The following is a 27,840-nucleotide window of genomic DNA, read 5'->3' as shown; positions in this document are numbered from 1 at the left end:
TGTAGTGGGGTGGGGGGCTGCAGGACACAAGCAGGCAAAGGTGAAGATGTGGAGTAAGAGGATGAAGAATGAGCAGCATGGCTGCTATTCTGCCACAGGAATGTGGCTGTGGTGGGAAATTTGTGTGCAGGATTGGAAACCTGCTCAGAGGGCATGAGAAATACTGTAGACTGGTAGCAGAGGGGATGCAGCTAAAGATACAGAGCAGGGTTTAACAGGAGCTATGGGTGGGGTCACAGGAAGGATGGAGAAACACTGATCTTAAGGAACTGCTTAGCCACTCAACTCTGATCCCACACTGGCCCCTCAGTAGTTGAATTAGAATATTATTGTAATGCAAATAACACTTAGAGAACTTAAAGCGGCAGCCTGGTGTTTGTGTAAAAATGTTGGCTATGTTATACTGCAACTGACACATCCGTCATAGAAATGTAACATCTCCTGTACTTTGTAGTTTTCCATACATAATAATTTTCAATAGGCATTAGTTGTATTTCACATGAGTGTGTCTGGCTGGGTGGTATCTGCTAACATAAACCTGCCCTAATGCACCCTGTCATGGAATTATCTCTTAGAAAATGAGAATATTCACTGCAGCATAGAGGGTGGAGCTGGCAGGACTGGGCATTTTTAGGACATGACTTGTCATCACAGGTGCCCCGATTCAGGGGACGCACCCAGTGCTGGGAATGGAAAAGCTGATGTACAAAGCAGCGGGTGGATATCATCTGAGCAGGAAACCAGGAAAGCTGTTCTATTTAATCACTCAAATAATTTCCAAACCCTCTCAGACTGGGAGTGGGGTGTGTGAATATTTATTATGAGCACGGGTCTCAATCCTCAAAATATCTTCTTTGAAAAAAACTGGTGCAAACACACAACAAACCTCCTGATATCTGTCAAGGACAGTTGCAAAGCTGCTGTGGTGCACACCAGCAGTGTGCTTGGATTGAAAATGTGCCATGGAGCTAGCGACACATCCCGGCTACTGGAGGTGAGGATACACAGGCACCCTGGTTCTCAAAGCTCATCAGCATCAAGCATGGCCCAGCAGTTATGTCCCAATTCAAAACACATGCTCCAGTGAAACTGGACTCATCACATTTGCAAGGCGTTGCTGGAGGTGAACCTGATGGCAGCTGGGGCAGCCTGGACATGAGATGCTATGGGGAGGGAGAGCTCCTTCCAAAATTCTGCCAGTCAGGCAGAGGGAGGCTGGTGATATCTTGTCTCTGCTGCAGCTGATGGCAAAAGTCCTGCTGTCATCAAAGGGGTCAGGATTTCACCCTCTGTGTACATGCTGTTGACACTGGGCCAGACTCTAAGGGATGCTGAATTGTCAGATTGTTGGTATATAACTTGCATTACAGTTACCTCCTGTCTTTAATTCCCTTCAATATTTCTTGACCAAACTCGGGTTCACACAGCTATTGGTTACAATAGATAAACTAATCTTGAACACAGTGAAAATTTTACTGGAGACTAAAGAGAAGCAAGGATTCCACACAAGCTTCTTTCCCAGCTAAATATCACATTTCTGAGATTAATCTAGAGGCTGAAGGCCATCAGTTTTTATTAGTTTGATTGCAAGGCATTGGTGTGATAAGAACAAATTATAACGTTTTCAGGTTTGGTGAGAGAAACCTCATAATTGAAGATGAGTGAATTTGAATGACTAACATAACACAGCCCACAAGGATATTCTAGAGATGTTTAGAAAGCAAACTTCTAGTTGATAGGATATGCTATCATTTCAAAAGTATTCTTCATTCCAAACCTAAGCAAGGGATTTACATTTTTCTGTGGGAATGTTCTGTAAGATTTTGAATCACTGAACTTTTTCACTTTGGTGATGCCAGAAATTATAAAAACTCAACTATTCATGTCTATATTTAGTGTAATGTTAAAACTTTTGCAACCTATTTTGAAACAGAACACAAAACAAAATGTTTACTAAAACAGAAATGGAATATCTCATTATCCACCAACAAATGTTATGAAAATAGCTGCATTTCAGAGAAACATGTATTTTGAAGGAAAACTATTCCACTGAAAAGTTTTCAATCACCTCCAATTATATCAAAGCAATTGTATATGAAAATATATACAATGAAAATACAGAACCAGTATAGCAAGGCAGTAACAAGTTAAGAGCAATGAAGAGGCAGCACTGCGTCAGGAATGTAAACAGATTTCTACAAAGAGAGTTTAGTGCATGGAGAACAGAAAAAGCAATCACCAGAGGACCTTTTAAGATAGAAGCCCACTGCAAGACAAGATAGGTTACACTTGCTTTTTGTAGTCTAGGTGTTTTCAGTCCCAAGTATCTTGACCCAACCAGAGGGAATTCAATGACTGCAAGATGGTTTGGGCTATGATGAGGAGCTACTGCAAAGCATGGCAGACCTCACTGTCCCCATCTGCCTGAGCTGCCTTTCAGAGAAAATCATTATAAGCCAGGCTTGCCCTTCAGCACGTGGCTGGGATGCTGCCAACCTGTGTACCTACTAAGGCATCCAGTGAGAGCTCTGCATTTGCCAGTCCTACAGCACTGGGCTTCTGTTATCTTTCTACATGGATTATAAACACAAGTATGAATGAGTACACAACAAGCAAATATAAAGACAGCTAGATTTTCACAGCAATACGTTCTCAAAGCAGGACTAAATGTCATAGTAGGAAACCATGGGCTAGCTCACTTACTTGGCAAAATTGTTTTATAGCGGTTTTTAGTTCCATGACTCGGGATGTCAATTTCTTTGGGATCCACAAAATTCATTGGTATTTCCTATAAAACATAAATTAAATCAGACTGATGTTTCCAAAGGAGCCATGCAGGAAATTATCACCAGAAGACCATCTGCTGTTACACAACTGTCTCTTAACATCAAAGTTATTAAGAAAAAAAGTGGTTTCCACCTCAAGCCTGTCAACACCCTTCCTTTAATAAACACAGGGAGTTGCATATTGAAGGGGTGACTTCCAAGAAACACTTCTGATGAATTATTAGAAAAAAAAAAGTTTTTATGGGATTAGGACCAAGGTTAAAATTCACTAAAATTCACTCCAGAAAAGTGGAGTTCAAAAGTAAAATAATGTGTCAAAAAATAGCAATACTTTATATAATTGGGGCAGGAACTTTAAAAATAATGAAATATTAATATATGGCAAACCTTAAGAAAATTTTGTGCTAAGCCCTTATCAATGAAATTCAAAGACCTCACTTGTCTTTTATTTAAACTACTAGAATGAAGTGCCTTAGTCTTTTGCATTCAGACTCAAAGGTAATAAAAATCTGAAGCTATTTCTTTTGCTTCTCATTTTCATCTTTTAGTGACTGATTTACATTGCAGATGTGCAAGTAACTAATGTGACAGTTTCCTTTAAGTTTCAAAAATATGCAAATGATAAAACTCCCCATAAACTTAAAATTACTCTTTTTGAAACTGCTTGTCATCATAAAAAGTAAAAATCCGCAAAATTTGCATTGAACAAAATATTTAACTTGGTTTAAGGGAGAGTAAGGACAATTTTGATTTTGAGGTCCTGAAACAATGTTTCTACAGTTGAATAAAACTGACCCTTTTAAAAAGGCAGGATGAAACATGCAGGGGTTGGTGGTTGTTTTTTCATGATTGTGGGGGATGTTTTACCAACTAAAATAATCTGGCAAAATCACATTGAAAATGCTTCAGTTTACTCAAATCTTCATTTTTAGGCCGATTTTTTTGTTTGGCCACCATTATTTAAATTGTCTTAGAGTAAGCTGGAATTCAATCTTCAGTAAATTAATACTTCTACTTAAAAGAACTAGAGACTTGGAAACATCATGCTAGCCTGGGACATTTAGCCTAAGAGACAGTGGCATATTACATAATTGCCTCTTAGAGACACATAGGAGCATGAGGACGATCTGTTGGCTTGCATCACTGGAAAATTTACTTAAGGATTTTCCTCCAAAATGATTTGGTTTCTATTCTAGAGGTGCAGGCCTACCCAATACTTTGGTACAGCAGAGATGTGTGGTCCCTGTCCTTCAGACACAAGCTCTGGTCCTGCCCAGCATGACTGACCTCTGCTGGGATTTTTTTTAAAGGAACAGGGATGAGGTCTCTAACAGCTTGTCACGCAGGCACCCAACAACAGACTTTTACATGGGTTCACCAAGCAGGGGAAGCTACACTTTCACTTTGCTGCTTGAAGAGATGGCAAAGTTAAGTAAAATTTAGATGGTTCATATTGAAATGCTGTGATTCATCTCCACTTCCCAACTTGGCTTCTGAACATCTTACTATGTGAGGTTGCATCTGTGTTGATTTTTATTTTTCTACCTTCTCTGCCTTATGCCCATGCATTTCATGGACCTTCTTTATTCTTCCCCTCTCCCTCACTCAGTTTCTTCCTTGATCTCTTCTTGGTCTTTAGCTGGCTCCTCAAAAGAATGACTTGCTGTGTCAGGCCAGCCAAAGTGCAGGCAGCCAATACACACCTTTCTTGCAGGTACTTCACTCAATCCTTTTTCAGATCACTGTACTGCCTTCCATATGATGGCTGTCCTAAGTTCAGGGTCTTCTCACTTCTAAGACTTCATTCTTACATAAACCTCATCCCCACTACCTCAGGTCAAACCATCTCACCTCTGTCCTGCATCTAATGCTGCTTCCTCATCCACAAAACTACAAAATGAGCTCCCTTACCCTCCTCATAGTCACCTCTGACTTCTACTGCTTCCCAACAGTGACCTCTGTCTGAGATTTACCCTTGGCCTTTGGGCTCCGAATTGTTCCAACTGGCTGACCTAGAGCTTCCCTAGCTCAGTTCTGGCTTAGTATAAACACCACCAGTACATGGCCTCTGAAGGGTTTCCGTGCTAAAACGATGCATCAAGTGAGAGAGAGCAAGACACTAGGCTTGTGCTTGATGGGATCTCTGTCTATCATCTACAGAGACTGGAAAAAGATGTGTGAGGAAGAGTCCTCTGCCTGCCCAAGTGATGGTGGTTGGTGAGGGTCTTCCAGATGTGTGGCTGCCTCCCTTACTATGCCTGCTGAAATTTTTTAATAGCTCCTCATTTGGCGAGTTACTGACAGATGCAAAAATGCCACCAAGTTGAAAACAGAAACACATTTCTTTGGGCCAACCGGGACCATTAATAACATTAATCACTTACATCCTGTAAACACTTTCTAATCAGTGGTCTCCTCCCAGTAGTAAGTAGTTGTGAGTCCAAGGGCACAGACAGAAATCTGACAATACACCGTGGATCACAGCCACAGACAAGTCACTTATTCTGAAACTGGCTGTGAGAAAAAAGAGAGTATTCCAGAAAAAAAAAAAGATCAGGATAATATGGTGATAACATTCCTGCTAACAAGGGAGCAAATAAGCCCAGCAGACTGCAAACAGCAGGAACATGTGCAAACTAGTATACAAACTCTGTAGATGTATAGGCAATATATATATATATATATATATATAATTATTTTATTAAACATCTATATTTAATTAAATAATTGCAAATAATGCACAAACTGGACACATTCCCGTGCTCAGTCACTTGCATGCAATTATAGATGCATATGCATATTGTTCATGGGCTGGTTTCCCTCTCTGAGTGATATCTTCTAATAGCAGCTATTCTGGCTCACATTAGGTTTTAAGTGCTATTCATACACTTGAAGAAGTATGATTTGGATCTCTGAAAGCATTCAAGAAAATGTGGTAAATTTAGCAAAATTCAGGCAGGTAGTCATTATACTCATCCCTCCTATTTTTGAGGACCTAATTTTATAGATTTAATGATCAGGCACTTTCCCATGCAGGACTGTATTTTTTGACATTTGGATGTTTTGGGAATGAATTTTATTTTCCATCACCAACTTCAGATATCCTATCCTTTGAAGAGTAGCAACTCAGGCTACTAAAGAAAGCATATATGCTAGGCAAATTATATTTCTTCCTCCTTGCAAAACAGGTATATTTTCCCAATCGAATATACCCTTTAATTAAGTAATATCTCTTTAATTGTTAATGAAAAAAAACATGAAGAACTAAAAATAACCTGAAACTGTTCATGTTTTAATTTTCCACTGAAAACTTCGACCATTTCTCCACGTTTTTCACATTTGGAAATTTTTCATAAGAGCTAATAACTCTAGTCTCCAGACTAGAATATGCCTTGCTGTATTTCTTTAGCTAGTTAAAATGAGCTGTGTGAGCAGAATGGCTGAGGGTTATATACTGCGTTCTTTGCATGCCTCAAGTTCCTACTTGAGCTATTATCTGTAGCAAGGAACATAGCAAACAGATACTGTTCAACAGTTTCATCTTAAAACACATTTCTAAAAATGGTTTAAAAACAGAATAGACAAGCCATGACCTTTTCAATAAAATTCTGTGGAAACACTGAATGGCCAAAGCCATGTTGTGCCCCCCTGAGGGACAAGTAAAATGTGACTCTGTCTCCCCAAAGCTGTGCACAACTGCTGTGTGAGATGATTTGGGTAAACAGAATTCTATGAGGTGCCAATTTGTCTGTACAAACTGTCTCTTAACATGGGGGGCTTAGGCATGATGAAGTTATTTCTTCTGACTTTCCTGCCTAAGCAGCAGAATGGCAGAGAACCTATGGCATAACTGGTGATAAAAGTATGTTGGGTGATTGTAATTTTTCTGTGTACACTCTCTGTCCACGTTTTGGTAGAAGAATTGAGGGATTTACTTTTCTTAAGCAAATGACTTTTACTATAAACTTTGGATTTTAAAGGTAATTGAAAGGGCTGCTACATAGGATGCAATTACTCACAATGAAAAGCTATTTTTAGAGTAAGACGGCAAAACATCATCAATTGATTCACATGCACAAATTGGAAACAAAAGGAAACCTAAGGAGTCACATGCTCTGGCATGTTTAATTTTAATTCCTTCCAGTTTCTCTGATTTAGACATCAGATTTCTAGACATACAGGTCTCTACATCAATTCTGGAACCCTTCTGAAAAACTGTTACCTCTGGCCCTCTGGTTCCTCAGCTGCTGAAGCACAGCTGCTACATCACACCTCTCCAGTTAATATATCAGTAAGTGCATCTATGGACTTCTTTAGGATTCCTGGGTGACTACTAGCTTACTTTTATTAATTTTATTGATTTGTTATAGAATCCCTTCCACTAATGCTTCAATATCAGACAGAACTTCTAGTGATCTGCTTGAACCTATCCCTGCTATAGATATAGGAAATCCCTATCCCTGCTATAGATATAGGAAATCTTCTAGGGTCAATGCAGATGCAACTAATGAAGTCACTTCTCATCTACTGGTTCAGTTTCCCCAAATCACTTTTCTACCATTTTGATCATCAATTGATGGTGATTCTTTAGTAAGCTTTGTGCTTTTGATCTGTTTAAACATGACGTTATGATTTTTAATTCAAAACTTTTTTTTGCCCTGCCTTAGCTTTTACATTCAAGTGGCATCAGTTTATGCTCTTTTCTATTTCCCTTGTAAAAAGTATCCCCTTTTTTCTGACAGCTTCCTTCATCTGTGTGTTTTGCAATACCAGACTTTTTCAGGTCTTCTTAAAGTAATGTGTTGTAATGTGTTTTCCCTGACTGAGTTTTTCTGCTCTAACTTTTTTCCACCTGGCCACTTTCTTCATTTTAGATTCCTACCCTTTTTATAAATAAATACACTTGTAAAACACTTCAGAGTTTTTTGTCTTGAGTATATTAGGCTGATGTATGGCATGCTTGTTAAACATATTTTGGACCTTGGGAAAAAAGTGTGGGTGTCCCTATCTGCTACAAAAATAATTTTCGTTGACTAAAAATTTAGTGCTGAAATTACAAACATACATCGTGTTTACCTGGGAATAAACAAAATCTCCAATTATGACTGTGTTTTCATCACAGTATTTATGATCTTTTTGAAACTGTCACAGTGTTACAGTTCTGACTGTTTGCACTGTAGCTCTGTTATAATACTTAGCCCATCTATGATGGAACTTCAAACCAAGAGGAATCTCTATTATCCATGGATATAACTGACTGACTTCTCTGTCTTTAGTGCACAAACATAAAACACCACCTTGAAACTCTCTAATCTGCCCTTTGGAAACAATTTGTACCTTGGCATTAAAGTGTCGCCCGACTGTTTTTCCCTCAGTTTCTGTTGTGCCATTTATGTCAAAAATCCTCATTTCAAGCATGTTGTTAAACTCACCATGAATTCTGTTTGAAGTAAATGAGAACATGCAACTGCGTCTCGAAGCTGCTGCCGTGTCAGGACGCGGCCAGCTGACTGCAGGTATTCCATTGCTACTTTTTCTCGTGGGGTTGGCACAGTGACGAAAGGTTCAACACTTCCCAAGCTGCTCATATCCAAAGTCAGTGAGACATTGGATCCTCGTCTGCATTAGAAAATAATTCAAATGGTTATATGAGATCTGTGTTACTGTAAATCCCATACTCATGAAGCTGATCCTGAGTTATTTATGCACCCTGACTTTCTCTATAATCACTGATGGATTTGGGCATGCAAAGACTGCAAGACTAGTTTCACTGGAACCACTGAGCAGACAGAAAACCAAGTACATCCTACTTCTTCAATCTACCAACAAATGCTGAAAAAATGTGTGCTGGGGGCAACCATTTGAATTATTCTTAGAAGTAGAAACAGCTCCCTATATGCTACTTTATTGTTATGAATGTCAAATGCGGAAGTGGTATCTTGGTAAGGAAGAAGTATTTCACAGAGAAAAGTACAGGGGATATATTTCTAACTGATACACGTAACAGTGTGAAATAAATTCACAGTTATGTCAGGTGCATGTTGAAGAATTTACTGAAATTAAACATAGATAATGGAGCAGGAAAATTTTATAAAAACAGCAGAAATAAGTGAAAGGCAGAGTAAACATTGGGACTACCAACACAGTAGACAATGTTTCATGCTAGGTAGAAGGGAAGGGAGAGGCAATAAACCACAATAAATTATCTGTGTCTGGGGAGAAGGAATGGTCACAGACTTAAAAGGGGCTATTTTGAAATGCCAGACATCTCTTGCAGGACTATAAAATTCATAACATTTCCATTTCTACAGGAAAATAAGGTTGGATTCAGTAACAACTTTGAGCCATGAAAATACAAATAGATCACACTTGTACGGGGCTTGGTATGAGCCCTATTCTTTTTGGGGCTTTCTTAAAACAACACTTAAGACAACTGGCTTTTTTTTTGTATTTTCAATCCATCAATCAAATATTATCTACTTGACTCTTAACTTTAGGCATATTGATTGCAAAAAATCCATGGTCTGCAAACTGTGATGACTAAACATGAATTTATAAGCATTTATCAAAGCTTTTGTGCTTACTAAGCAGCAATTGGTCCTATAAGACTGACAGATTCAGCTCACTGAGCCGGACTACAGATGTCCAGCTCAGTTAGCATTTACCAAGCAGCTATGCACATATAGAGATATGGGAACACCAGTTTGATTCCTACCTCTGCACATTATTGGCTCTCCATTAAGGTGTGCTTACAAGGAAGTTCTTTGAACTCTTGGCTACTCTATCATGCTTGGATATACACAAACATAAGATAAGATTCTCTCAAGTCTCTCCTAACAGTCATCCTGCCAGATTGGTATATAACCCTACACCTTGCCCATTTGTAAAATCCCCTATGCCAATGATTAACCATTTGCTGTATAATCTATTATCCAGCGATTCCAGTTTTTCTGCTGAAACTCTGCTTGGTTGTGTGCATTTCTCATCTGCAGGAGAACTGCTGCGAGAGTGCGACTACACACCTCTCTGAACACTGGATGTTAAGACACAACTGTCCCTTTTACAGTAATACCACATATTATTATAATACAGACATTATCTGATAGTATCTGTGAGGCAAATGCTACTAATGTTGGGGGAATGCTTTCCTCTACAGAATCACAGAATCATTAGGGTTGGAAAAGACCTCCAAGACTGGTTAGACTCACCAGTCTTGGAGGTCTTTTCCAGCCTAATGACTGAGCAACCTTTGATTGAGCACCACCATGCCAATTAAACCACAGCATTAATTGTTTCTTGAACACTTACAGGGATGGTCACTCCACCACATCCCTGGAAAGCCTGCTTCAATTCTTGACAACCCTTTCAGTGAAACAATTCTCCCTAACTTCCACCCTGAATCTCCCCTGGTGCAGCTTGAAGCCATTTCCCCCTGTCTGTTCCTAATGGTGTGAGAGAAGAGGTTGACACCCTCTCAGTTTGTTGTAGAGAGCAATAAGGTCTCCTCTGAGTCTCCTTTTCTCCAGGCTGTAGATCCCCAGCTCCCTCATCAGCCTTTCAAAGGACTTGTGCTCCTTCCCCAGCCCCATTACCCGTCTCTGGACACGCTCCAGTACCTCAATGCCCTTCTTGTAGTGCAGGGCCCAGAACTGCACAGAGGACTCAAGGTGTGGCCTCATCAGTGCCTAGTGCCCTCATCCTGCTGACCACATTATTCCTGACACAGACCAGCATGTCATTGGCCTTCTTAGCCAGCTGGGCACATGCTGGATGGATCATGTTCAGCTCACATTGACCAGCACCTCCACATCCTTTTCCACTGGGCAGATTCCTAGCCACTTTGCCCTAGCCTGTGGAGCTGCATGGGGTTTTTGTGACCCAAGGGCAGGACCTGGCATTTCACCTTGTTGAACTTCATACATGTCAGCAGATGCTTCAGTAATTTTATTTTAAATGAGCAATTTCTATCATGTCAGGCTACATGAATAGAAATTACTCCAGTCACTCACCTGTCACTTAGCAAAGCACAAAGCAATAATGTCCAAGAGACAAGACCACCTGGTGGAATAGGTGAATCTTACATTGTGTCATTTTGTTCACAAGCCTATTTCAGCATAGGTGATGGGTGGGTGGCAGCAAGAGCTTTGCTGCCCAGGCCTGCAGATGCTAACAGTGAGTCAGCACCTCCAGGGGTAGATGGAGACAATTTCTGTTGGCACAGGGAAGTGGGTGGGGTATGATTCTGCTAATTGTGCTAGAAGGTAGGCAGAAGTAAAGTAGCGTCCTGAGCAAAAAATGATGGAAAAGTGGTACATGCACAGATTATCAGTAGTGCTCTGTGCCTCGTGGCACAGCCTGCATGGTACTGGAGCCCCAGCCAGCAATACCAGCACTCACACCCAGATCCAGAGCTGTGACAGTCTGGGAAGTGGGCACACCATAGTGGCTGCTCTCAGCTGGACCCTGCAGGAGGGTGCTGGCTCATATGCCTATGCCATTTCCCTGGGGACTGTGACAGACTGTGAGGGAAAATCAGTTCTCAGGTCCACACCACTTCTCAAGGAAAACATCCTGTTAGACCTCTCTGTCGCAAAACCCCTCCTCTGACCATGACTAGCAATTTATTCCACAGAATTTCTGACCAAAGCACCTCTTCTGACCATGACTAGCAATTTATTCCATGGAAAAAGGCCTAAAACAGGTGGCTCTGAGTACATATATTGCAAATCCAGTCTTTTGAAAACCATCCAGAAATCCACAGAAGAGCTGTGCAATGAATCCCTCCAAATCTGCTTAGACTACCTTTGCTTGAGAAATGGGTAGCAATTTAGGTTCAGACATACTTCTGGGAGAGCCTACTGAGATTTCCTGATATAGAGGAAAAGTATTCTCATTGTCCAGTAACAAAGTACAGTGAAAATGTTAATATTTTCTTTGGCTTTTACATTGTTATAACTGACAGTCTTGGCAACAGGGCAGTTTCCTTTTTAACAACAACAAAAAAATATACCTGATCTAATTATAACTGTGAGTTTACAGCTTTTACCATTTATGGGGATTATTGATGAACACTGGTCTTGAGGATCTTACTTACTCTGGAAAGAACCAGTTCTTAAGTGCATATTTAATGCATTAAAAGGTACACAGTGAATTAAAACTGAATATAAAGCAATCTTCATAGAAGTTCATAAGAGGACAAACAATAGATCACAGTTCTAGAGGTAATTCTTCCATAAATATGGGTATCTCAAAGAACCTTTTTGAAGAATTAGTCTTCAATTAATAAAATTCTTTAAATAACATTTACATACATTAGAAATGCTATAACCAATAGTAGCATTGATCACACAGACTTCTATTGCCTTCTTTATGCCGAGGAACAGGGTTGAAAACAGAACAGAACATTTTGCATTGTCTTGAAAGATGAGGAAGGGCCTGAACCATGATGTGTTTGTATGTTCTAATAGAAGATGCTTATAGTCTCAGGTCCTACTCTAGACTCTGGATTCTCAATGATCCTCTAATAATTAAATTCCTCACTCTCTGTTAAAGAATCAAAAGCAAGAATTCTCTTCTCTTTTGCTACCTGGATGGAAAGAGGTTACCTACTGGGCTCACCTGTTTCCACCTTACTAGGAGGGACTGCACAAGGCTGGCAACAAGGAGGTACCACCTAAAATAAAGCCCATTTTTGGTAATTAGAGCTTGCCTACATTAAGTTTTGAATAAGGAAATCACAATCAAACCAGTGACGCTTCAAATCAGACAGTTCATTTTACTTGGAGATACATTATATATATAAAAAAATATAAATATATATATATATGTATGTATGTATGTATATATATATATGTATGCATGTATATATCTCCTGACTGGTATTTTTCCACTTCAAATTACAGTAAGGGACCCATACACATGGGTTTTCCCTTATTTCTCCCAGCCAAGCTTTTTTTTCCCCTTTTAACTAACTTTATATTCTTTACGTTCCCCAAGTGAATAGTCTGGGCCAAATAAGGTTTTGTTATGATACACCTACCCCAGCATCCTCTCGAGGTTTTGTCTTGATGGGGAAGAGTACCATGTGAGGAATCTGAGGAATTGTAAACATTTGTGACAACATTATATTAAAATTGTCAGGAGACTAATTCGTCCAAAGTTCCACTGGCTGGGACAGCCACCTCATCACTGGGTACGTGAATAAGTGCAATCAGGAAACCACTTGTGTCTGTGTATTGTCTGGAATACCAGAGGCTGGGGGGGGGGGGGGGGGGAGGGGAGGGGGGGGGGGAGTGTCTTACTACATACCCACAGATCTCTTTTCACTTGGATAATAGGAACAAGTCTACTGATGAGAATTAACCAGAGTATTTTAAATAATACACTATAGAAGTAGATTTTTTTTACAAGGCATGATAAAATAAAAATTTTAAAAAGCAATGTTTGTTTAAAAATTCTTAAGGAATTCTTAAGGAAGCTCCACCTGCCCACTTTGGAGGGCCACCAAATTACTAAAGCCCTATTAAACATTAGTGAGGTCATTTCCAGGTCTTCCCTGATCCTAAAATTAAGCCATAGATTTGATTATGAAAATCCAATTGCCCTACACGTTTTCCCAGTTGTTTATTTGAGCTGAATGATTTCTTTAAATACACATGTTTATTCAGCACTCATGAAAAATGGAACACCCAGATTCCTGAGCCTCGGCTTCTCATTGTCCCTCTAGCAGTTTTGGAAGCAGCGGTGATGGCTGCTGCCCTCTAGGAGTCATTGCCCTCTGACCCCAGAACTAGGACACGAGGTGCATCCTCCTGTGCCATCACCCGGCCGAGCTGCTGTGCAGTCCAGGAGAGAGCTGGGTCAGGCATGTGGGTGAAGAAAGCCATCAATTAGCATGAGGAGCACAGCTGGATGCAGCTGCTGGGGAGAGTTTGCTTTGGGTCCTCAGATCCCGCCTGTACTGGGAACATTCCACAGGGCTACTCTCCCTGGGTTTTACTGAAGAGAAAAACACCACAATTCCCCCATGCCTTTTGGTGCTCTGGTGCTCACAGACTAGGCCTAGACATTAGTCCTGAGTCTCTCACCTTGCGGGTCCATCTATCAGCAAATGCACTGCGTGCAGGTGAGGTTTGCTCTGCTGCAATTGCACTGGGAGAGCACAACTAGGCACAGCCTTTCCAGCACTTACTCCCTTACTGCTGCCAGACTCCACCTGCGTATCTAGTTTTATGTTTCAGTAGAGCAGTTCAAAGGGGGAAAAAAAGTATATTAGGAAAAAAGAACAATGGAAAAAATACAGTTCTTGGCTTTCTTTCTGCTTTTAGTAAAATAGCTAAGAGAAGACATGGTGATGTAGATGAACTAATGTAATATATAAAACACCAGTGAAGTGTGAAAAGTACAGCAAATTAGAAAAGTATTTAGTATTGTTATTAATCCTCTATACCAATAGAAAATAAATAAAAATATGAAACTCTGACTTCATCAAGAAAAATCAGCATTGAAAAAAGGAAAAGTAGAAAAGCAGAAGTACAAAGAGGTTAAAATAATTTTTTCAAATGACTGAAGATATTGCTGTTTTCTTACTGCCTTGGGCAAATGGTAATATGAATCATCTAATAAACAACTGGGACATTTCTTCACAAATGAAGATTTATAATATCCATTACAGACAGTCCTGAGAAGGTTAAGAGATGACTCTCATTTGAAGCAATAATTTGATAAGTTTTAAAGTAACATTCACAGTACTATTAAATAGTTGCTTCTAATGCATAAGGACAGTTTATATATTTTTCCAAAATCCATATATATAGTTCTTCCTCTGTACTTGCTAGCCTGAAATATATAGGCACCATGTGCTGCTGATATTACTGGATATCTTTGGAAAGTAGGGGCGAATGAGAGCATGGTTACATTAATGGGTGTGATAATCTCTTGATTTTCTTCTGAGCATCAGCATACTATCTCAAACAAGTCTTCTAAGAATACAATAAAAATCTATTATTAACCAATTTGAAATATGAAGATTCATTTTCCTTACATCTACATTCTTTCCTTGGAAAGGTAGAGGTCATAAATTTCAATTTTCTGTTGTGCTACAGCACATACTAAAGAATATTCTGATACAAAACCCCATGAGTTCTGATAATATACAATACCCATTAATGTAATTATCCTCCTATTTACTCTTCCTTTCCACAAAGGTTAATCAGTATCATCAGTATTAGTATGAGAAAATAATGAATTAAAAATCTCTAGGTAAGTATGTGTATTTCACCCTAACATACAAATATTTGCACATAGTATTTATTGCACTTTTAATTTTTACACTCCCAGGTGCCCCATGAACCACTGATATACAGATGCTTGGCATACCCAAAATGAAAACTCAGCTTTCCAAATGCTCTCTGCTTTACCTGCTAACAATTCTGCGTTTCACTTGAACAAGAGCTGTGGCTTTTAGGAATCATTCTGACCTGAGGTTATTGACATTTTCAACAAACCAAACCTGTATCACACCCCAGATTGAAGTACTCAAAAATCAGAAGTTGAGATCAACCAACTAACAAGGCCAAACGAGAATTTACTTTGCATTATGACCAGTCTAAATTGATAGAATCTGATACCTTGAAGGATCTATTCTGCTCAGTTCATGTCTGGTTATTTTGCTGCTATTTTATTACGCATAAAAGCAAAAAATTCAGGACCTTAGTTCCACCTTCAGCACTTGGGTAAGCAGTAGGTAAAAACTTGACCTTCCCCACTCTCCTGCTATCCCCTGACATACCAGTGCTATTTAAACCACTAGAAATTACCTACTGACTTCTTACCATGCACAGGAACAGTAAACCTTTTTCTATGGATTCATGGCCTCATCTCCAAAACCTTATTCCTCTCACAGATAAACATTCCTCTGGCTCTGATTTTTCCTCTCAAGAGGAGATCCTGGACAAGATAGGTATTAGCCCAGTTTTCCACAAACATGCTTAACAATTAAATGGTTAGTATCACTGATATTTATATTATTTCTACTCTGCCTTGCAGATATCTGTGCCTGAGACAAATCCTGTAGCCATTGGTGTGAGCAGCCCCATCTCACCAAACCAAGGACCTAATTTACAGAGGCTAATTGGATATAACACTGAAGTTAATACCTATCACCTGAAAGCCATAGATGGAATATTTTTAAGCTCAGGACTCTAAGAAAGGCAATATGAAGAATGCATCTTCTTGAGAAGAATATCTGCTATTTCTATTCATGTTTGTTCTGTCACACAGCTCTCCTCATAGTATTCCAGTGTTGTATCCTTATTTTTCTCTATTTGTCACTCTTAACACTGATGTTTTCTGACTCTGAGGAAGGGATCTGGAAATGATGACATTAAGATGTGTACCTACTGAAAGAAGAAGAGGGATATATGGCTACTGTGAGGCAAGACTTCCAATTCTCTGTAGCATCCTAGCTATAAGCAATCTCCTGGCAGCATATTCCATCTTTCTCTCTGAGTCCACAGAAACAGATCTGGAGCCTCAGCTATGAAGTTTAAATAGTTTTTTTTGAGACCTGGAGGCACTTTATGTTCTCTCCAGAGAGTCTGATCTTGTTCCCACAGCTATGAGTAAGAGGAGGCCAATACATCTAGCACTAAATTGCAAACAATTCTCAGGATCTACTCGCAGCTCAGCAGGTCAAAATGAGCTGAGGAAACGGTTTTGACAAGTACTTCTGGATTAAGTTTTAAGCAATCAGTATCTGGTTAGGACAGGAATGGCTCAGTATCCTGTAGAGGAAAACAGCTGACATGAGTGTAGTTTCAACTTTCCCTCTTTTAATCAGGCTTTCTAATGTTCTGCCAATTCACTCCTGTTCTGCCCTCGATAAGGCAATGCTGCTCAGCTACGGGAACTGACTGTTCAAAAATGCAAAGCTTAAACAGCCTCCCATCTTTTCCTGTAGATTATTTCTACAGTCAAATTGCATTTTGTCACGCAAGCTTACATCTTCAATAAAGTTTGAATGGCAACATAAAGCTCTGTTTCTGCTTCATAGTCACATATATGTGTCTGCAGCATGAGTGAAAATTGAGTTAAATGTTCAGAAGTAAAAACAAATGAAGATGCTAATTTGTTGTGCTTATTTGAACTGTTTGTTCCAAGAGCTGAACAAATGTTTACCAATTAGTGGTTAATTTTCTTTACATGGTAGAGCTTTAATTGAATGCAGTCTTGTTTCTTACTATTCTTATCTGCTTGCATTTCATTTCTATTTCATATGGGAGGCCTCATTGCACAAACTTACCGGATGACCTGTTCTCTCTCTGATTAATGCACATGCTAATTTAAACCAAGCTACAATGAGTATAAGCAAAAGGAGTTAAAAGAAGAGGAAAAAGGAAAAGAGAATGGGGAGTAATAACAATTGACTGCTAGGGCTGCACATATTAAATAAATGCACAACTTAAGGAGCTCAGATAATGTGTTTATTTAGAGTAATCCAGCAAGGACTGTGGAAAAACCACCACATATTCTGTCTGCTGTATATTTTGCTTGAAATTTAAGAAAAAAAGCAATTTGCAAAATATTTTTCTCATACTTGTATAAGTTTCCCCTCTATGCTTCTAGTTCATAAGTACCTCTGTGAGACCTTGGAGAAGCTGTAGCTATGTACCACCACTGCCAATTTAGATCTCTTATCCAAGGGCAAAGCCAGATTACTTTTCCCAGAACATGCAAGGCTCACTTCTTCACTGAGCACTACATCATCCCCAGAGGGTGCTTGTCTGCATTATACAGAGAACAGCCTATCTAGGAAAATGGATCTAATCAGTGAGGATGGAGAGGTGCAACACTACAGCAATAGCTTCAAGGAAGTGTTTTTTTAAGACTACTTAACTGACATTTTCTGCTATTCAGTTGGTCTACAATTAAATAAATGAAAAATGGATCTTAGATGTTTCATCTTTTAGATGAAAAAAAAAAGTTGGTTTGTTTTTGTTCATAGGAGGAGCCTTAGGTAAGTCAATTTAGCTTCATGTATTCCATAATAATTAATCTCTTAAGCACAAATTCTACTTGCTGGTCATTTAAGGAATATAATCTATAACCCTTACATCCAAACAATCAAATATGTAATCTATTTGCACATTAATGTCCTTCAATACTTTTTTGAGACTTTAACCAAAACCAGCTGACCTGGAAAAAGACATGGGTGGGAATATTCGTAATGTAAATGGGTAGTATCTTCAGACAGTATCAGTAGGAGAAAATTATTTTTTATTGTGACTTGAAGGCTAATCAGTACAATGAGTTCTTTCCTGGTGAGTTTGCCATTTGGGAAAGACAGGAAGGAACATCTGGGAAAAGAGGCGTTTACTACACCCTGTCAACCTTAAGATAATAAAAAAGCACATTCCTTGTTTATTTGACTTGGTCCTCATTATCTTTAAACTACTGCAAGTGTCACACGGAAGATTTCTAAGCAGACAAATGAATTGTTAGTGCACTTTGAAGAAATTACTGAACAGCAGCAGTTTCTGAGGAATGCAAAACCTCCAGACCCACAACGTTGCTCAGCAGACCTGCGCCACCTATGGACGTTTCCAAAGGGAGCCGGTAGAACAGCTCAACTCGGTCACACAGCAGAAAAAGCACCTAAGGCTGCCTGTACCGAGCCCAAATCCTTGGAGCACATCCACTTTGGAACACAGTTCCATTTCCAGGGTGACTAAGCTGTACAATGAATTGATGGGATTTAAGCTCTTAGGGACAGGACCCATAAATGTGCTCTTAGATCTGCCCTTTCTTTAGCTGCTTCTAAAGTCTCCAGACCTGACACCTAAGCTTTGTATATAAACCTTTCTCTTTCCAGCTTTTTTTTTTTTTTTCTTGATCCACTGTCATAGTCTGGCTTTCCAGCCTTGCTTTCTATGGGAAGGCTTGCTCAAAACAAGTATATTAATGTGAAAAGTGCCTGCATTCCCTTTGAAAATAAAGTTTAGGAAATCCACTTAGGCTTGCAATTCGAAACAGAGAGATGTTTAAATGCTTTTAAGAGAGCTGCAAATGTCTTCATGCCAAGGTGTACTTTATCTGGCACTTCAGAGGTTAGGTAGACCTTTAAAAGAGATATTGCCAAGTGCAGTCCCATTTAGGGCTGAAAAGCTGATGAGGAAATGACAGATAAGTGATCTGGAGCTCTTTTCTACAGACCTCAGCAGATCCCTTAAAGTCCATGAACTTGGACTGCCTGCCATCATCAGAGACACTCCTATAGGGGGCTGCATAGGCAGGACTCTAGAACAGGGAAATGCATCTGTACCTGTGCCTAGAGATGAAGGCCAGAGCAAAGGCTTTCTGATCTACTCTTTCTCATACACACCATCAATGAGTCCAAACAGACTAAAAATTTTGGAGTCACATAATAACAATTGCTTCAGATTCACAGTCCTCTATTAGCAAAGGATCCATGGCATTTAGAAACTTAAACAGCTTGATTTAAATTTACTCCTATGAATTTGAATAAAGGAGGGAAAAGTGAGGAACCTGACAAAAGCAGTATTCCTCTAAATGCACATTGCATTATGAAATAAAGAGAAAGGAGAAAAGTCATAACTGAAAGATAAGCTGAAATCACTCCCAACCTGACCTCCACTCCATTTCAGCACAAACAGTTCCAACACACAGGGCTTCATATGGCTAATGATGTAATATAGGTCAGGCTAACATACATTGAAGTAATGTAGAAATGTGAATATAAATTTGGTGTAAAGCCAAAGGTTGACCAGTATCCCATTTTCAATAGAAAGAGGAGGTTTAGGGAAAGAACACAAGAACAAAGCAAGCAGGAATTATTGATTACTTAATTAATACTGTTACTTATTTTCAGTATGTTCTCCATCTTCTGCCAATCTGTACTTTAGAATGTTCTGAACCAAAGGGTGCCTTCCCATCTTTGTGCCTGGTGTTTCCCTTCTGTAGTTTTTCCTTCATACAGCATTCTTAACCCACCTTATGACTTCTGCACTGACCCTGGATGATGAGCTCTGTAGCTGGGAGCCAGGCAATAGTGAGGACTATACATGGGGACTAGAGGGTTATTTAAACCATCTACCTTTGTGAAAATCCTTGTGATGAAGGAGAAAAAAATTATTTCATTATAATCTTATCAGTAAATTACAAATGCACGCTCTGTAGCTAAAGGATTAACTTGAGGATTAATTACAATACCAGCTTTCTGCTTTTCACAATGCTGCCTTCTTTTGCAAACCTATTCAGTATTGTGCTCTGTGGGCCAAACTCTCTTCCCAGATATGTCTATAAATCCACTGAGACCAAACAAGCAAAAACAGAGTCTGGAGTGAAACAAGTCCATGCAAATTACATTTTTTTAACTTTTGTGTACTTTTCTGCCATTGGGATTGCTTTCCTTCTCTTCTTGTAAGACTGTGCTTTTAGATCCACTATCAAATCCAGGGAAAGGAACTGAAAGCCTCTGGACTATGCCGCAGAGTCCCAGGGGATTTTTTTTATGACTCAGGAAGGATTTGAGACATCTCAAAAACAGGAGATGCTGCTGTCAGGGGATGGTGGGAAGCAGAAGAGTCAGCCCTCGCAGAGGGGAAAACCCAGCTGCCTCCTGCCCAGCACCAGCCCCATCTCTTGCTGGCAGCAGTTTTCCAGGGAGCTGCCATTGGTCATCCTGAAGCACTGAGACTGAATTCCCTAGAGAAACATTGTACTTAACAACATATTTTTGTGTGGGAATTATATACACTACTTCCCTTTCTGATGCCTATCGCATATTTGAGCGGTCATTTGAAGTTACTGTGTTCTGTTTTGCTCCTCTTATCAAATCACAATATTAACATAACAAGGATAATTATAGATACCATAAATTAATAACAATACTCTCTGTTTGTTAAGCATCAAAGTACATTCTTTGATAGAGAACATAAGGAAAAGTCCCTGTCCCAAAAAGAAATATTTTTGTAGCTTCTTATAGGCTCCCCTGGTTAGAGAAATGAATGGAGGGTTCAAAGGCAAGGTATTTCATGAAGATAGGCACTGATTTGCAATACCATATTGGATCACTTAACCAATTAATGTCCCATTTATCTTAGTAGGAAAATCACAAAAAGAGTTCCTGAAATATCTTGGAAACTCAGCTAAGTTTCAAAGCCTAACCAAATGGGTGCATCAGCTTGGATGTGATGGTATCAAAGCGGACACCTCTAGCAAGAGCCTGGCTGAAATGTCAGTGTTGCATGGAATCAGCTCTGCCTCTGGGCACTATTTCTTTGGCTGAGCCATTCTCATGGTATACTTTGGGCATCCTCATCTCTGCCATGATGCTATTGCTTCTCTGTTTGCTGAGGCATATCTGATTGCCCGTATGCATTTACTACTTTGTCTGATGTCTAGAATGTAAGTCTCTGGGTTAGAGGAACATTGCATTTTTGTGTACATATGGAGTCTTGCACAGAGGGATCCTGATCTGTGACCAAGGCACTGAGAGAATGCTAAAGAGAATTTCCAGCAAGAGCTAAGAAATACTCTGTCCCATAGATTTATATGCAGTACTCCTTGAGCAAAGGTGTAAGTGCACACAGGAGACATTTCTGCTAGCTAACAATGTTAAGCTTTCTGTACATACTAGCTTTGACTATGCAAGAGATCTCTGCTGAATATCCAGAACTGGATTTTTCAAAAAAAGAAGTAGTATAATTAGTTGATTCTTATAATTTTGAGGAGTTCTCCTAGCACTGCATAGAAGTAAAATTAATTATGATTGCACTCAAAGAAGAGATTCATGGCCTGGACTGTTACCTGATGGCTACAAGATAAGCTGGATGTAAGCACTGCCCAGCACATGGCTTCTTGCAATTCAAATAAATACTTGGATATCTTACATTGCAGTTTTGGAGGCACTTTGATTTTTTTCTTTTCTTTCTTTAACGGTTTTCTTTGTCTGTTCCTAACATTTTAAATTAAAGGGAATTGAACTTAGTTCAGCTTTAGGCTGCCCTGTAAAATAAAGATCATGAACAGAGATAAATGCATTCCAAAACAAGAGGAAAGGTGAATATTTTTGTTTTAACTTGAAGCATTAGTCTTTTTCAGACATTAAGGAAACTTTTCTATACAAACCCCAAATGTGAAAAATCAACCTTCCTTCTAAATATCAGAACTCTGTACATCTGATATGGATGCTTCCTTGTATGTTGTTTAGCAGAAACCAGTACTTGTGGGTACTAGTCAAGGGCTCAGGAGATACTTCCTGCTTACAAACCAATCTCATAAAGAAGCTGGTGCTTTTGTCCCTTAGCACAGCACTTCCAACATACCATTGTGAAGAGGTGATATATTAGGTTGCAAATGTCACAGATGGACACATCCTGCTAAGGGCTGAGACGAGATGCTCGGAGCATTCAAGTCCAGCTAATGTGCATCTCCTCACTTTCCCAGATGTCCCACTCTGCTTGCACATTAGGACAGCTGGTGAAGCAGTCACAGAAACCATGCCTGGATGGTCAAGCACAGAAACAAATTAGAGGCAGAGAGGAGCTGAGGAAATCAGTCACTGGAAAGCTGCACCAGAGTTTAACTCTCTGATTTCCAAACAGCACTTAAAGACCCAAAACTGCTGCTGAAAAATACAAGGGGATCACTCACACAACTGAAATTATTCATGTGCTCAGGGCAACAGTGGACCTGTAAATTCCAGGCTCAAGAAGCACTTAAATATTAACATGGATATTTTCCCTTGTGTGACTTTTCAAAAGATCAGCTGGACAAATCCCTGCAAACCCACCAAAACTGTCTACCAGATGGCAGCCACTGATTAATTTGTCTTAACTTAAGCCAAAAAGGAAGAAAATGTGATGGGTGGAGCCGTAAAGACAAGCACAATCAACATCCGACCAAATAGGGTTTCCTGTCACCTTGGGAACGACACTGATTGGCACTGTGGTTTCCTGTGTACACGCTAAAGCCAGTAGCAACTGGAGTCACAAGAATAAATGCCAGATGAGAGACCTGGGAATACAATAAAATTATTATAAAATTCCTGCCTAAACCCCAGAGGACATTAAAGGCAAAACCAAGGGTAAGCATAGACTGTATATGCTAAGCAGAGCATTCCCCTGTACATGAGAGCAGAAGGACATGAAGCTGCATCAGAAGAATTTCTCTAAGCAAGGGTAGGTTAATTTGCCTGAATTAACCACTCCCAAAAGTGAGAGTCATGTGCTTTGGAAAGCTTATTTCTTTGCAAGGGAAGAAAAAAGGGATGTAGGACAATTGAAAACAGAGACGGAAATAGGAGTGGAAACCTACCATCCACCCACAGTAATCTGAAGTAATTTTAAGACGTGCCACAGACAGGGAAATGGACTGTGGGTCTAAGTTTGGGCAATGGTACACAGTTATTTTTATTTATTAATTTAGATTACAACTCCCACAGAGATTTGCTTCAAAGAGCTCTAAACACAACCAAAACAGCTTCTCAACCAGCCAGGAGTCAAATAGTTAAAATATGGGTTTTAGAGGGTCTTTGTTAGGCTGGTGACTGAGTTCACTTCCTCTCCAGAGAAAGGGGACAATTCACATTCCTGCCCTCTTCCTACACTGCAGATAAGCAAAGATGTCTCTAATGGGTTGGACAGAACAGACTTTCATGCAACTCAAAGATCTGGCACTTGCAGAAAGTTTTTAGAGTTACTGTGCACTCACAGATATGTTCCAGAAATGCAGGCTGGAGGCACAGCATTATTGTGTTGATGAATCTAGTGATGAATCCACATGCCAATACAGACCTCTATGGCATTGAGCAGGAGACTCTTGAAGCTGGATCCCACCTCATGCTCCCCATTACTTACAGTATTTTCTCCCACCTCAGTAGCCCAGGTAGCCCAAGGTCCTTGCCTTTACTCTTCATCTAAACTGCAGATGCCAGAAATCAGTGTGGCCTTCCAGCTAGTTGAGATGGCCCGAGAAGGAGGGAAGCCACAATGCAGGGCTTCAGGGACACCCTGCACTGAAAAGACAATTACCTAAAAGGCAATAAGCAACTGCTTCAATCAGGACTGCTCCCCTAGTATCAGCTGCTACACCCACACTGCATACTTCATGTGCAAGCTACATCTTGAAAAAAACCCACACTGCCAGGAAAACAATCCTAGGCACTGAATGACAGTGCTACATATCAATCATTGCAGCCCTGGTTTGTTTTTAGCTGTTGACAACAAGAGCACTCCAAAGCAATTTATGGTTTGGGCATGATCACAGGCACAAACCATCCCCAGGAGGAAGTCTGTATCCAGGCCCTGCTTCTCTGGAGGCAAAGAGAGTTTAGCAGTATGGACACAAACCAATCTCTGCTACACAGCCTTAGTGCTATAAGTGTATCTGGGTATACTGAATTTATAAGTGGGCGCCCCATCCCTGGAGGTGTTCATGGTCAGGTTGGATGGGATTTTGAGCAACCTGACCAAGTGGAAGGTGACCCTGCTCATGGCAGTGGGGCTGGAACTAGATCTCTTTCAAAGTCCCTTCTAACCCAATCCATTTCATGATTCTATGATCTTACAGACCAAAATGGAATATAGGTGCCAAATGAGAGAAATGTATTTTTAGGTCTTTCAGAAAGTATGTGTGGGGGGTTGTAATTGTATTCTCTCATTCTTCTTAAATGATGTGAACAAATAGTAGCAAGTAGGACTTTTACTGCACCTCAGGTTAAGGTTCTTGTCTTTGCTACATCACTTCAGATGGACACAACATCCAGCCATTCCTCAATCCAGTGGTTAGGAATATGTCTGGAGATTGATGTGCCATGCCCAAAGTGCTCTAAGGAGTTGGTAGAAGAGACAGATCAGAGCACAGAAATCCCTGCCTCCCCACCTCAAACTCAGTTTACTGATCCATGGTGCTTTGCAAATTCCTTCTGATAGGATATCACCATAAAACTATTCCACAGCTTGTACTTTCGTGTTGGCACATAGCTTTGCTTCAAACAATTACACTGACAATCCCTACAATTTAAATTAAGAATGTAGAAAGCATATTCAGCACCACACAATAGGGAAAATTTATCCTCCAAATCTATGCAAAGCTACTTTATTTTAGCCAGGAAATCCAAGGCCCCTTTCTGTAAATATATTAAGTTCCCATGTTTGTGCAATAAACTATGAAATCTGGCATGTTTACAGTAGCCCAAGTGCAAGGTGCTACCCTCTGAGCATTACTTGAAATTATTACTCACAGTGGATGGTTTTGTAAAATGATAATGGATCAGCAACACCATAACTGTATTTGCAGCAACTGTGCTCTGTGATCTGAAAATCAGAACAGAGACAGAGGGAATTGCTGGAAATTTTTCTCATCTATTAGAGCAGCAATGTGATTGAACAGTGATATCCTGAGGTGCAGCTGAGGTTATATTAATAAAGAAAAGAGCACATCAGGTTCTTTACCCTGGCTCCAATGTTTCTTAAGAGGTTTTATTCAGTATACTGTATTGTTAAGATAATGATTCATTTTAATGAATACAGCCTTTCTAAAATAAGGAAAACAGGTATTAGAGTTAGTTTTTGTGGTATTTGTCATCCACAGTATTTGTCATCCAGATGGCAATTTACACTGTACAGAAATTACCTAAGAGGCTGAAGCTACAGTTTAATAAGTTGTGTCTATGCAGAATGACTAATGAAAGAAAATAATTTTCAATATTAAGAGCAAATTTTTTCCACCTCCAAACCTGAAGTCTAAATTATACAAGATTTTCTTTGTAGAGGTATAAAATACAAGATGTTTCTGAGGAATGATGCTGAAGACAGAAAGTGAATAATAATTGCTCTTATTTGTGTGTGCACCTTTTGCTAATACATTCCTGTTTAAAAATTTACCTTTTGGCAATATCTATGAATTCCATAGATTTCTATAGGTTATCTGAATCTTTTTTTTTTTTTTAGATTAGAAAGAAATAGATTGCCTTTCTTTCCCACTAGAATATCTCTCTTTCTCATGTTACAAGGAAGTGGACAGAGATGAGCACTTAGCATTATAATGCACGTTATATTAACTTTTGCTTCATTGTACTTACATGGAGCTATACTCACTGCATGTCTACTGAACCATTCTTAGAGCCGCAGAGATAATTCTGCTGCCAGTTTACAGGGATCTTCAGGATGGTAAGAGAAATCTCACTGGGAGAGTCTATCAACCCTGGCATAAGATTTTTACATTTTTTACATTTTTTGGCTCTGCTTTGTGGGGAAAAGTAGCATCACACACAGTTCTCACAGTCAGAGTTCAAGCCAAATTTCACTCATCTGTTATGTTTGTAGAGAGCATTAATTGATTGATTCAGGTGATTGTCTCCATACTGTTCTCTAGTCTGATGCCTACTGATTTTCTGTAGAGGTTGCAGAATTGGTTGCACATTCTACTGAATGATGCCTGTGAGCAGCCCTCTCCCCTCCAAGTTTTGCTCTTGCTAGCTCTTCCCTTTCACAGAGTATCTTCTAATTTTCCTGTGTCACAGCTGTGCCTCCATACCATTGCATAATTATTTTATTTCACATTTAAAAATTATTTATTATTTCACTTATTTGACAGCGTTTTGCTTTATTTGCCAAACTGTTTTTCTATTATCATCTTCATTCTCTTGTGTATATTTGCAGAGAAAAAAAATCAGCACAAGGCAAATACTATCTGTTCTGAATAAGAGTCCTGCAAACCCCTGGCATCCTGACAGTGAACATGAGCAGCTCTTCCTTTTAGACAGAATAATTTTCTGATGAATATGTAATAGACTAAGAAAACACAGAGCTGTGATTTTTCCCTCTGATTATTAAAATATAATAGCCAGTGCTAGGGCTTTGTGGCTAGAATGGAATACAAATGATTGAGAAATTTTTCCAAAGCAGCTTGTTTTCAACACACAGTAGAGGAGACATTTTCCACATTTTCTTTTCTTCCATGTATCTTTGCACAGTAACTAATTTGAACAAAACATCATATTGTCCACTAGTTAGTTGAAATGCAGTTGTCTTAGTCACAAATAACACTGGAACAACAACTCACAGCTGCAGTGGCCACAGAAAATGTAAACCCTGCTGTAATACTGTGCTGGTGTGGCAACATTTACATTTATATCTACCATGGTTGTGATTTAACAACTCACTGCTTATACTAAGAATTTTCAATGCTTGATATGTCAGAATGAAATTTAAAATACCACATTCCACTTCACCAGATTCTGCTTTTGGCTGGGACCATTCATATCAACATGAATTTTGGGCCAAGAAATAGAATAAAAGGAAACCTTACTCCGCTGAAGGAAGAGTATATATTATTCATATAAAGCTATAAAAGCCTAAGTAGAAAAGTAAACACTGATGCAATATTCATAGATGTGCTCACTGAAGAGAAAACAATTATTTGCATCCAAAAGTCAGGCGTCAGCTCTGTGATATTGTGACAGCTCATCACTGAAGACACCCACAGAACAGCAGCTCTCCTGCTTCTTTGGTCAGTATCAGAGCAATGTGGGTTGCCAGTGGAGAAGGTCTTGGCTGCAAAGGAGCAGCAGTTGTGAGCACACGAAGAGAGCAACTGCAAAGCATTCTGCACTGAATGATCCAGAGGATACACAGAGGTTGTGAAGAAATAGCCTTTCACTGGCCTGCCTCAGTAATTGTAATAGAAAGGGGCAAGTGCCTCTGTTCTGACAGCCCTGTCACCTCCACACTTTCAGTCCACCCTCTGCTCTTGGCCCCCACTGTTCCACCCCTTTCCAAACTACATGCTGCATGTGAGCACACATCCCTGAGCAGCATGTAGGAAAATCACAGAATCAGAATAGTTTGAGTTGGAAAAGACCTTTAAAAGTCATCTAGTCCCACTCACTTTCCATGGATAAAGAAAAGCTTCAATTAGAATAGGTTGTTTAGAGCCTCATTCAACCTGACCTCAAATGCCCAAAAACTACTTCCTCATATCTAATCTAAACCTAGCCTCCTTCAGTTTGAAGCCATTACCCCTTATCCCA

At 39.6% G+C, this 27,840-nt stretch overlaps 1 protein-coding gene across 3 annotated transcripts in view; it reads right to left on the bottom strand.

Annotated features, from left to right (window-relative positions):
* The window catches only part of PTPRR (protein tyrosine phosphatase receptor type R), a 138,229-nt gene that overhangs the window by 21,934 nt on the left and 88,455 nt on the right, over nucleotides 1–27,840 (bottom strand). For all 3 annotated transcript variants that reach the window (XM_053942778.1, XM_053942779.1, XM_053942780.1), the window contains exons 7-8: nucleotides 8,219–8,405; nucleotides 2,704–2,788 (exon numbers count right to left, since the gene is read on the bottom strand). In XM_053942778.1, coding sequence (XP_053798753.1) covers nucleotides 2,704–2,788; nucleotides 8,219–8,405 — 272 coding nt within the window. The remainder of the gene's footprint in view (nucleotides 1–2,703; nucleotides 2,789–8,218; nucleotides 8,406–27,840) is intronic.

This window comes from Vidua chalybeata, chromosome 5 (assembly GCF_026979565.1).
Source record: "Vidua chalybeata isolate OUT-0048 chromosome 5, bVidCha1 merged haplotype, whole genome shotgun sequence".
NCBI classification, from domain to species: Eukaryota; Metazoa; Chordata; class Aves; order Passeriformes; family Viduidae; genus Vidua; species Vidua chalybeata.
The sequence above is the reverse complement of the archived record's forward strand: the minus strand, read 5'-3'. Positions and strand labels throughout refer to the sequence as shown.